The 12,539-nt window shown below is 49.1% G+C and overlaps 1 protein-coding gene across 2 annotated transcripts in view; it reads left to right on the top strand.

Annotated features, from left to right (window-relative positions):
• Nucleotides 1-12,539, top strand: part of N4BP2 (NEDD4 binding protein 2) — a 2,396,815-nt gene that overhangs the window by 2,235,974 nt on the left and 148,302 nt on the right. For both annotated transcript variants that reach the window (XM_069631771.1, XM_069631772.1), the window contains one exon: nucleotides 675-798. In XM_069631771.1, the coding sequence (XP_069487872.1) occupies nucleotides 675-798 (124 nt within the window). The remainder of the gene's footprint in view (nucleotides 1-674; nucleotides 799-12,539) is intronic.

The following is a 12,539-nucleotide window of genomic DNA, read 5'->3' as shown; positions in this document are numbered from 1 at the left end:
ATCAGTTTGCAAGACTGTACTTGGCCGCAGAACCCATCACATAACCCACCTTCTAAATTGTGACTGATTGTTCTTCGGACCTGCAGCGGGTCAGTGAACAGCATCCCTCCAAACAACAAAACACTGTTTTTACTCTGAAATGATTGAATTCCTCCCACGATGAGAACTACATTTTGACAAATAGACTACCCATGCTTTAATGCAAACATGTTAATTGCTAATCGTGTATTTTATTTCGACTCTTAAACTCCCATTCATTGGTGTAATAACTTCATTAAGTAACTCGACCCATGCTTCCCGGGCCCACTTTTTTATTTTTGATGTATATGACAACAGTTGTAAATTTGAAATTGGGTATGAGAAACAAAAAGAAAAATAATTTGTATTTAACTATAAGCTCTCCCAAATAAAGGCTACTTTAAAATTGTGTGAAAATGTAAGTAGTCTACAACTCCATTTTGCAAACAGTTAAGTATATTTCCAGACCGCAAACTACATCTGATTTTCAGTGAAGCAGTCTCTACCATATTGTTTGTGTATACACTCCAACGATCGGTGATGAAACTGCGAAGTGTTTTATCTAACTATGGATAAGGATTAGTTTGCTTCTATTTGAAACTTTACCTACAGTTGGAACATACGTTAAGTATTCCTATTTCTTTTGTTTATTTCAGAATACAAGCGGAATGGTGGTAAACCATATCTTTCTGTGATTACGGGAAGAGGGAACCATAGCCAAGGTGGAGTCGCTCGCATCAAACCAGCAGTCGTTGACTACCTGACCAGCCATAGCTTCAGGTGAGCTCAGACTTCGGTTCATTATTGAAGGTGTAATTTTCTGCAGGTTGCACAAATGTTAATTTCAAGAGCAAAGTACACAACTTGATCACAAAGCAATTTGCAATCGCCACACTAACCAGTGCATTGTGCATTAAAAGAGGCAGATTGTTTTTTAATTGGATTTTTGTGGTGTTTTGTATTGCATTAACATGTGACCTTGCAGCAACTTCGAAGTACTTTTCTTTCATGCAGGTAACATAGGCTAAATCTTGTGTTCTCACCAGGCAGTAGATGCACGTTTGTGCTCCTTGCTTTTTTTGTTGTTGAAAATATCGGTATATCCTCAACATGTCAACATCAGTCTGGTTGGCATAACACTACGCATGTTTATTGGCCTGATCTGTTGAGGGGGTGCCATGTGAATCTAGCAAACAAATATTGAAATGTTTTGACAACTGAATTGTTTTTTTTTCATGATAGTTGTACAAAGTATCATCATTGTAATTGTAATGGGTTATTTATAATGCGCTTAATACCCATAGGTTTCTAAGCGCAGAACCGGGGATCGAACCTGTGTTGTTCAGCGTTTTCTTGCTTCCAAGGCGAGCGCATTGCCCCTGAGCTATCTTCCCGAGACATTTAGCAAAGAAGAGGGTATGTTTTCCAGAATGGAAATGTACAGTGTTAGTTTTGGATTCTATTACACATTGGTTTCCCAAATAATTTGTAATATTTAATTGGTTCCACAGCTGGCACAACTGGTTGGATAGCTCTCCTAGCGCCCGCCCCCACCCTCTGGAAAGAAGCAGCTGCACAGCTTTCAGAGGGAATTCTTCTCAAAACCTGCAGCCTCCTCAGAGTCTGTCATCTAAATGATGTGAGGGTCCAGGTCCCCACATCCCTAATTGGGAGCAGGCTTTATCATATTGACAATTTGAATGCAATATCTGTTGACCCGTGCCTTCGTCAGTTGTACGCAGTGGCTATCACCTTCCCCTCTGTGGCGGGTCAGAAAAAGGACACTGACTCTTGTAAGACATTTCAAATGTGTTTTTATTAAAAAAAAGGATAATGCCCATCTTTCACTACTTCTATGGGGTGTTTCCTACCTAACATACTAAGGTGCTTGTCAGTCGTCAGTGAATGTCTTAAAAGAATCTATTCACTGTCCAAACTGACCCTAACTGACCCTACAACTATCTTAATAACTAAAGACAGGAGAATGACTCTCTTCACCTCGATTTTGCTTATCGCAATCTTTTATTCAATAGATGATTTTTAAATAGTCTCTTGTGACTTCTTTGACCAGTTCATACAATTCTCTCAGTATTTCCTTATGCTTTTTTCTCTTATAGCTTCATTCTTTTTCTTACTGAGGCTTTCTTTACTTTGGCTTTGACGAGTATGAGTACTCTTATAGTAATAATTCACTTCTCTTGGTTTGTGTTATCGTCCTGTTATCTTGACTGGGATGAGTATGAATATTCTTACGATTTTCCTGTGGTTTTCTTGCTTTCACGCTGATCGTCTCTTTAGCTTGACTGAGAAGAGTATGAATATTCTCATAATGATTCTCGGTCTCCCTCCCATTTTCCCTGTTACCTGTCAACACCAGGATAACCTCACTGGGGTTTCCTGACCGACTTCTTTTCTTCTTTCGGTATCTCGTACTTCGTATCTTTGTCTAGGATGGCCTTCCGGTATCCAAGCTACTGGGATGTTGCACGCTTCCACCCGTGTAGTTAGAGTCATTGCTAAGACTGCCGGTCCACCATGGGATCTTTGTGGTCACTCCACCACTTGTTGCTTAGCTCTCTCTCCAGATTACGTGATGCAGTGCGTACAGCTCTTTGGATTTGGTTCGGCAGCCGGTTTGTAACTCGCAGGCTTTTCAGACTCCTTGTCTCTCTCGGCCTGCTGCAACCTCTCGTCCTTTTGCTTTCTCCTTTGTGTCCCAGATAAATGGTGTTTTCCATTTCAAGGGATATTCACAGTTTCTGTTTTGCTTAACACATCCTTGCTCTTTCTTTATATAAATCCGGTTATAATATGTCTGAATAGGTAATATTGGAAGGATCTTCAGGAAGTCCTTGCCCCCACAGGAAGAGTCCTTCCTGGTGAGGTCCCACTTGCCTCGACCCCTAGGGAAGGTGTTGCAGAGCAGACTTGCCTCCTTAGTCTCACAGGGGGGCTCCCCTTTGTTGAGAAGGGACGGATTCATGCAGTTGTCACACCTCCCTCGCTATCCTTCCTCTTCCCTGCCCCTCTCTCAACAAGGCTGTGAACCCCTTCTGCAGGAGCATCAGAAACATTTGCTGATGGAAGCAAACAAGCTATTGCCGATATCAGGGAGGGTGGTGGGTTTTCTATTTGAGGTTCTTCGCCTTTCTGGAAAAGGGCAAGACGGGCTTCTGAATGGTGTTGGACCTCAACTCCTTCAATTATCCCTTATCCCCATGAAAAGTTCAAGGTGATAATGCCTGCCCTCATTTTGCCCGCACTACCACCAGACGAGCCATGGACCTTCGGGATGCATAGCTACACATCCAGATCTGGCCTCCTCGCTGGCGTTGCCGGTGGTTATTTATCAGCAAAAATCATTTTCAATCCAAGGTTCCTACTTATGCCCTCAGTTGGATAGCCAGGGGGTGAGGGGTGAGGGGATAGAAGGGTTGGTCACCCCTCCCAAGTTCCTCCCTATGGCTTCACCCATCCATCCCGCTGGGCTGGCCCTCAGTCAGGGCTGGGCGTCAGCCCTGTTAGTTATAGAAAAAAAGAAAAAGCCCTGTGAGTGGCATACACACGTCAGAGCACCCTCACGGTATTGTTTTCTTTTTTAAATATCAGGACATGTCCTCAGTTTGACTGAGTGTCAGCCCTGAAATTACACACAAAAATCTTTTGAGGGTTGCGCCGGCTGGCATTTTGTTGCCGGCATACCCCAGAAGGACATGAATACCTGACGGGCCTGGGTTTACTGGTATAGATGGGTTGTGGCAGCAGCTTCATGCATGTGATTTAATGTTAACGGTCACATTAAATCACCTGCATTATGCTGCTGACACAACTTTTCATGGATAGTGTCCTCCCAGGTATTCCTCATCTTTGACACTTGTTGTCCAGCTTCAGCTGCTTCTCAATTTGTTTTTCGCCAGAGGGCGCTGTGCGTTGATGGCGTCGAGTTGATGTCCTTCGAAGGCCTCAGTCGAGGATGATGTCATTGAGGGCATATAAAGCACATGCAGCGCCCGTTGGCTTCAGTTCTGTTTTTCCGCGACAGCAATAGCTTTGAGCGAAATTCAGCACGCCTCATCTTGTGACGTATTTTGTTACAAATCATGTCGAGTAATGTCTTCTCCCATGTATTCCTCGTCGCCCTCCCATCCTACCCCTCAGTAGAATTTCCTGTGCCATTACAGCTTCCGTTCTATCAAGGCTGAGTACGGTCACTCCTGTGTTTACGGGTATCTCTGCTGCAAGAGGAGGGAAAAACAGAACTGAGGCCAACTGGCGCTGCGTGTGCTATATTTGCCCTCGATGACACCATCCTCGATGGAGGCCTTCGAGGGACATCGACTCGATGCACAGCACCCTCTGCTGAATTCTTTTTTCAGAAACAGCTGAAGCTGAACAACAATTGTCAAAGATAAGGAATACGTGGGAGGAAAATTCAGTCGAAAGAATGTTACATGGGGTAAGTAACTTCATCTATGCCAGTAAGGATTATTGGCATCGGTAGGTTGTGGCAGCAGCTTTATGCATGCGATTTAAAGTTAATGGTCACTTTAAATCACAAGCACGAAGCTGATACCACAACCTACCTATGCCAGTAATGATTACTGGCATAGATAGGTTGTTGATGCAGACTCATGCAAGCAATTTACACTGACCAGTACTGGCATAGATGGTTTTTTAATGCAGCCTCATGAAAATGGTATACATTGCGTTTCTATGTAGCGTACTGTTCTTGACATGGCATTTACTGGATGTTTCAATGTGTTACTCTAGAGAACCAGCTGTAAATTGTTTACCTCATTTTTGTCAAAATATTTGTTGAAAATGCATAATTTCAGCACATTGTTTCAGAAATTGTTCTTAAGGGGGAAACCCTCCCTGAAACTCCCTAAATTATTCTGGCTCCCTCGCTTGGCTTGGCAACCCATGCTAATTTGAGGAAATATTTAGGTTCCTCTACTCAAAATATTCACCTTGCAAATTTACTGGATATTTAACACGTTGCTGCTAGAGAAACAATTGTAACTTGTTTGGATTTGTATCAAATTTGTATCAACTGTGATGTAAAAGGCATCATTTCAGCACATCTTTTAAAAATGTTTCTGGGGGGTGCAGCTGCCCTATACTCCCCTTAATTTGGTGCTCCCTTGCTACGCTCGGTTGCTTGCGCTTATTTGATGACGTTTTAGGTTCCTCCACTCAAAATATTCACCAGACAGAACTGCTGATGAATCATGAAATATAATGGTTATATCTCATATTTCCCCAATTGTAAATTAAATGTTCTTTTATCCTGCTGCGAATTGTATCATTTCAGCACTTATATTTTAAAAATGTTTTCTGGGGTGGGGGCGGTGTTCAAATGTTTTTGGCTATGCCAAGACGCTCGTGCTATTTTGAGGAAATATTTAGGACCCACTGCAGAAAACATAAACCATTTCCTGAGGACTTACCCATGAATGAATCTTGGTGCGCCTCCACCACTTCATCCAAGGTGTTCACCAAACTGATTGCTGCAGTAGCTGTCTCCCTTCAGCTGAAGAGCATTCACTTACATCCTTACTGGCTGATCAAGGCCACATCACCAGTCCCGATGGCGGACAACCTTCCGTTCCTCCTGGACCTTATGTTTGACTTAGATCTCTCTATCAAACTCAAAAGGTCCACCAAATATCTACACAAAAGCTAGAGTTCATAGGGTATTTCTGGGATTTGACTGTAGGCAGAGTGTTCCCCACAGAGGTGAGAATTATGGATGTGCTGGAGACAGTTCTTGTCCCACAGTCCAACATTAGCCAGGTGGTTTTAACACCTGCTTGGTCTCAAGGCGTCCTGCGTCCTGGCCAACCCCCTGGCCTGACTACTCATGTGCTGCACCTATCTTCACTTGATGGCTCATTGGGACCAGACAAGGCCCCCCTATGTTCAAGCTGATTCCCACATCAGCCTGTCTCCGAGAAGATTTTCTATGGTGGCAGGTTCTCATCGTAGGCTGATTGAGGAGAATCCTAAAGCGCGTCCCATTCATAATTTGTCCTCCTGGTCCTCTCCTGATGGGAAGAAGTGTTGGATGGAGGCAAGGGCTTGGCTGTGTTCCACGCAGGCATACTGCCTCTATGTACAATTTCATAAAAGAGAAGCATGTATTTCGAGGGGATTGGGTCCTCCGACGTATTCCATATCTATGACATGCAATCACCGCAGCTGTGCTGCTTTGGAAAATCTTCGGCGTCTGCGTCCTGCGTCGATGACGTCGATACGCCGCCCTCGAGGATCTCCTCCGACGGCCGACGTCACTGGATGATATAAGCAGGACGCACGACGCCCGTAGACTCAGTTACGTTTTTTCCGCGAACGTGTTCACTTCGGAGATCTCGGCGCGCCTCGACTCTTTGGAGTTTTTGTTCTTTCTCGGTTCTTCGAACCTGTTCGTATTGTGAAGTATATTCTTCGTGAAGATGTCTACCTCGTCTTCCACCCCACGTCTGGGCTTTAAGAAGTGCGGGGACTGTGGGTCCAAGATGTCGGTGACGGACTTGCACGACGCCTACCTCTGGTGCCTTGGGGAGGCCCATGACACAGATGACTGTGTCGACTGCCAGTCGCTCACGTCCAAAGCCTTGCGGGAGCGCAAGAAGAAGTTGTCGGTAGGTAAGGTGTCCAAGCCACGAAGTCGAGGTCTGCGGGGCTTTCGACGGACGATTCGAAGGGCGACTCTCCGCATCGTCATCGGAAGTCCAGTTAGTCTCGGTCCGGGAGTCGGTGCCCGCCACTCCTCTGCCTCTTAGAGGCACTCCCGGAAGCGCCGTCATCGGTCGCCTTGCCCGTCCTCATCCGAGGACTCCGCCCGTCGACAGGTCACTTATCCCACCAAGCATGCGACGCCGGAGGAATGGGCTTCCTTTGGGAAGAAAATGTTAGCGATTCTCGAATCGCAGGGCACTGGTCCGTCCGCGCCTCCTAGTGGGGTCGGTCGTGCTCGGTCGAGAGACACCGCTCGCACGCCTTCGGGCTCGGGTGGTGGCATGATTCGCGGGAGAGATATTCTGCTAGGACAAGGGGAATCGTTCTCGTCATGCCCGGTCCAGGTCCGGGTCCTCGACGCGCTCGAGACCGTGTGCACCTGTGGTGTCTTCGAGGAAGACGTCGACGCCGTTGGCGCCGAGGTCGTCGACGGACTCTTTCGAGGCCCCACCTCCGAAGAAGTCGTCGACGCCTCTGCGCCCAGGCTGTCGAGGGACATGCTCGAGGCTTCGGCCTCGAGGCCTGTGTCGACACCATCGATGCTGTCGGCGCCGCGTTCGGCGTCGACGCCCTCAACGCCTTTCGAGGCTGTTTCGACGGGGGTACCCCGGGGCTCGGTGGAACCCCCTAGAAAGGCTCTGGCCAAGGTCAAGCATGGCTTTGTTCCACATTCTGTGCCTTCTTACCGCCATCTTGTTTATTTCAGAGGTGGATGAGGGCTCTGATGATGGCATGGTTCCTGATACGGTGCCAGACGAGATTCTCTCGGGCCATAGCCAAATTGAGGACCTGCGGCAGTCCCTGCACGATGCCAGTGGGCTGGACACCTCTCCGGAGGTGGAGTTTTGTAGGCCTGAGCCTGGCACTCATGCCGACTCCTCGTACCGGCGCCTTATGTCTAGGGTCACCGAGGACCTGGGATGGTCTGCTCCCCCAGGGGATTTTCTTCAGGATGACCTTACGGATATCCTCAACCAAGGTCCACCAACTGACCCGGTACTGCCGTTCCATATGGCTCTACAGAGGAGGGTGGCGCCGGCTTGGACTGCTCCGGAGAGTCTCCCGGCAGTGGGCAAGTCTTTGCCGTGAAAATACCGCCCAGCCAGTAGCGACCCCTGCTACTTTACCAAGCACCCCACTCCGGAGAGTTTGGTGGTGCAGGCGGCTACGGCCCCGGCAAAGCAGGCGTCATATCCTACCATCCCTCCTGATAGGGACGACAGGCGTTTTGACGGTTGGGCGAAGAAAGTGTTTTCTTCAGGGGGTATGGCGCTTCAGGCGGCCAACTCCGTATGTGCCTTGTCAAGTTTCACGCACACTCTGGGGAACTGTGTTTCCTTAGCAGCTGAACATATTCCCGAATGGGACGAACGGGATGGTTTCCTTGCCATGGTTCAGGATGGCAAGGATGCCATGTGTGAGGCCGTTCAGTCGGGTTTGGACATGGCAGATTGCGTCAGCCGGTTCATGGCGGCAAGCACCGTGATACGCAGGTTTGCGTGGTTGCGGAAGTCGGGGTTTGCTCCTGATGCGTAGGCCCGGCTCCTCAACATGCCCTTTGACGGGGATCATCTTTTTGGCAGCAAGGCTGACGAGAGCCTTGAGAGGTTGCAGACCTCCAAAGCTGCAGCGAAGTCGTTGGGCGCTGCAATTCGCCAACCTCCGCCTTTTCGTCCTAGGGGACAGCAATGGAGGGGAGGTTCCTTTCGTTATTACTCATCCTTTGGTAAAGCGAGAGGAGCTGCCAGTCAAAGAGGCCACCGTAGGAGTGCCAGAGGTGGAAAACAAGGTACTTGAGGTGCCAAGGCCGCTCGAGCTGTTGCCTCTTTGCCCTCAGGCAACGCCACAGCCGCTTCAGCTCAGTCATGAGGCCATGGCCCATGGTTCGCCGGTTGGGGGAAGGCTGGCGCAGCATCTTGCAGAGTGGCGCGCCATTACTTCAGATGTGTGGGTTCTGGAGATCATAACCTATGGCTACTGTCTTCCTTTCCGGCAGAGGCCTCAAGACAATCCACTGGGGAATCTCTTTGAAGAGTCTGGATCCGCTCCTTGCGCAGGAAATTCAATCCCTGCTGGAGAAAGGCGCCATAGAACTGGTGCCTGTAGCAGAGAGGAACAAGGGATGGTATTCCCCTTATTTTTTGATTTCCAAGAAAGATTGGGGATTGAGACCCATCATGGACTTGCGTGGTTTGAACAAACTTCTCAGGAAGGACAAGTTCAAGATGGTTACTCTCTCTGAAGTCCTCCAGGCCCTTCAACTTCAGGACTGGTTGGTGTCTCTCGACCTCAAGGACGCTTATTTTCATGTGCCGATACATCCAAAGCACAAGAAGTACCTGAGGTTCCCGGTTGGCGACTCACACTTTCAGTTTTGGGTCCTGCCGTTCGGATTGACCTCTGCCCCGAGGGTCTTCACCAAGCTCATGGTAGTGGTGGCAGCGCACCTCAGGAAAGGGGGGATTCACGTCTACCCCTACCTGGACGAATGGTTGATCAGGGCACGATCTCCCGAGCGAGTCCTGGATCATCTGTCAGTCACCTGCCACTCCCTCCACAAGCTGGGCTTCTCCCTCAACTTAAGGAAGTCCCATTTGACACCAACTCAGAGGCTCCAGTACATCGGAGCTGTGCTCGACACGTCTCTGTGGCAGTGTTTTCCTCCCCAGGTGAGGGCTCATCACATTCAGCAGATGGTGCACAAGTTTCAGCTTGCCCAAAGTCACCCAGCGTTTGAGTTCTTCAGATTGCTCGGCCTCATGGCATCCTGCATTCTTCTGGTGCCAGAGGCCAGGTTGCGGAGGAGATCTTTGCAATGGGCACTCAAGCTCCGGTGGTCTCAGTCCTCCGGGAGTTTGTCGGACCCTGTTCAGGTGCAGTCCTCGGTCGCCCAGGACCTTCTGTGGTGGGCCGTTGAAGACAATCTGATGAAGGGGGCTCCATTTTGGCTACCATGGCCGGAGGTGACGATTGTGACGGACGCATCATTCACGCGATGGGGAGCTCATGCCAACGAGTTGACAGTTAGCGGTCGTTGGTCTCCGTCGGAGTCCAGACTCCATATCAATCTGTTGGAGCTGAGGGCCGTCAGGCTAGCCCTGAAGGCTTTTCTGCCGACTGTGCGAGGGAAGAAAGTCCTGATCCTGACGCACAACACAGTGGCCATGCACTACCTCAACAAAAGGGAGGGGCAGGGTCACTTCCGCTGTGCAGGGAGGCGATGCAGCTCTGGTTCTGGGCAATCCAGCAGGAAGTTTCGATCTCGGCAGTTCATCTGGCCGGAGACAAAAACAAGACGGCGGACGCTCTGAGCAGGCAGAGCGCGATCTCTCACGAGCGGGACTTGGCTCAGAAGATTCTCCTGGAGATCTTCGCCCTTTGGGGGACCCCTCAAGTGGATCTCTTCGCCTCCAATGTCAACCGGAAGTGCGAGAGGTTCTGCTCGCGGGCATTTCATCCAAAAGGAGCCTTAGGAGACGTGTTTGTGGTGGAGTGGTCATTCCCACTGCTGTACGCGTTTCCTCCAGTCCCCGTCATCCCGCAAGTACTGCAGAGGTTACGGAGGTTTGGTTCCTGGATGATCCTCATTGCTCCGCCGTGGGCCCGGAGGACGTGGTACCCGGACCTTCTCGACTTGTCCATCTGCCCTCCACGTCATCTTCCCTACCGAGACGATCTGCTCTCACGAGAGGGGGGGGTCAGGTTCTCCATCCAGAGGTCAGGTTCTCCATCCAGAGGTCAGATCCCTCAACCTTGGTTTCTGAAAGGTTGAGGTATAAGGATTGGGACCTCCCTGAAGACGTGATGGAGGTGTTGCTCTCAGCCAAACGGCCAGCAACAAAGTCCCTGTACCGTTGGCGTAAGTTCTGCGACTGGTGCAGGGTTAAGAATGTGGATCCTTTTGCATGTGACATTCCCATGGTTCTGTCTTTTTTGCTTTCTTTGGCCCACAGGGGCTTGCAAGTGGGTACCGTTAAAGGTTACCTGGCGGCGCTGTCCATATTTAAACGCTCGTCTGAAGAGTGTTCCTATTTTAAAATTCCGTTAATTTCTCAGTTTCTGAAAGGGCTCACTAATGTGTTCCCTCCGTCACCTTTCCAGGTGCCCGGTTGGGATTTGAACCTTGTTCTCAAGTTTCTGATGGGTGCTCCGTTTGAGCCTTTGCATTCATGCCCTTTGAGACTGTTAACTCTTAAAACTGTATTTTTGTTTGCGGTCACTTCCTCTCCCAGAGTGAGTGAGTTACAGGCACTTTCAGTTAAGTCACCCTTCACTGTGTTTCATAAGGACAGGGTTGTCCTTAGAGTTCGTCCTTCCTTTCTTCCGAAGGTGGTCTCGGAATTTCATTTAGGCCAGAAGATTGTTCTTCCGGCGTTTTATCCTCCTCCACATCCTGGTAAGGAAGAGAAGAGGCTCCATAGGCTTGATCGTAGGAGAGCGTTAAGCTTTTATATTTCACGCATGTCCCGGGTCAGAGTGGACGATCAACTCTTCATTGGTTACGCTGGAAAGCATTTGGGACAAGCTGTGATGAAACAGACTTTGTCTCGCTGGATTATTCTGGCTATTTCTGAGTGTTACCACTTGGCGGGTAAGGACCCACCGGTCGGCTTGCGGGCCCATTCCACCAGGGGTATGGTTGCCTCTACTGCCCTACAGAGGGGTGTTCCTATTCGTAACATCTGTGATGCAGCCACCTGGGCTTCGGTACATACTTTTGTACGTCACTACTCCCTCGATTCCATCCGTGGGCAGGATCTGGCCTTTGGCAAGGCGGTCCTTTACTCCGCAATTTGATTGGACATTCTAAATTCCTGTTTTCTAAATTAATTTTCCACCTCCTTGCATTGGGAGTCTGTCATAGATATGGAATACGTTGGAGGACCCAATCCCCTCGAAGAACGAGTTACTCGCTTACCTGGTAACGTTCTTTCGATGGGATGGTCCGACGACGTATTCCATATCGCTCCCTCCCTGCCTTTCCCGCTACAGAATTTCTTATGCGATTGCAGCTTACGTTTCCGCAAGGCTTTGTGTGTCAGACTGGCAGAAGACTGGTGCCACACATTCTGGGAAAAAACTACAACTGAGGCTACGGGCGTTGTGCGTCCTACTTATAACATCCAGTGACGTCGGCCGTCGGAGGAGGTCCTCGAGGGCGGCGTATCGACGTCATCGACGCAGACGCAGAAGATTTTCCGAAGCAGCACAGCTGTGGTGATTGCATGTCATAGATATGGAATACTTCGTCGGACCATCCCATCGAAAGAACATTAGCAGGTAAGAGAGTAACTTGTTCTTCTGTGCTACAGGCCTGGTCCTGTCCCTTCTTGGCGGGAAATCCCATTGTTATAGTGGAAAAGGGCCTTTGGACTATGTGTACAGTCGTCACTATGGGGATGAACTTTTCCTTTATTTAGTAATGTTGTAATAGTGTATAGTGGAATCTCCGAACTCTGTTTGTTCGATCTCTGTTTTGTGGTAAAACACAGTCAAACCTCATATAGTTAGATGACTACTCTTTCCCCAATGCAGCCCTTCAATGCTGCCTGCACACTTTGGCAAGCTGGCTCCATGCAGCAGTGTTTTCCCAAGCTGGAGGAGGGACCCAATACAGAGCCTTTGGTCAATGCTGTCAGTAGTCCTCAGTGTGTGGCTCTATGAAGGTCTGTTGGCGGAGCTTAGGGGCCGATAGGTCGGTCTGACAAATTGTAAGGAGCCTGCAGGGTGTGGGAGCAGGGCAAGCAAGGCGAGAAAAGAAGAAAACAGCAGCGAGACAA

The sequence above is a fragment of the Ambystoma mexicanum genome, chromosome 6q, assembly GCF_040938575.1.
Source record: "Ambystoma mexicanum isolate Mex_15411 chromosome 6q, UKY_AmexF1_1, whole genome shotgun sequence".
Taxonomy (NCBI): Eukaryota; Metazoa; Chordata; class Amphibia; order Caudata; family Ambystomatidae; genus Ambystoma; species Ambystoma mexicanum.
This window is presented reverse-complemented; position numbering and strand designations above follow the sequence as displayed.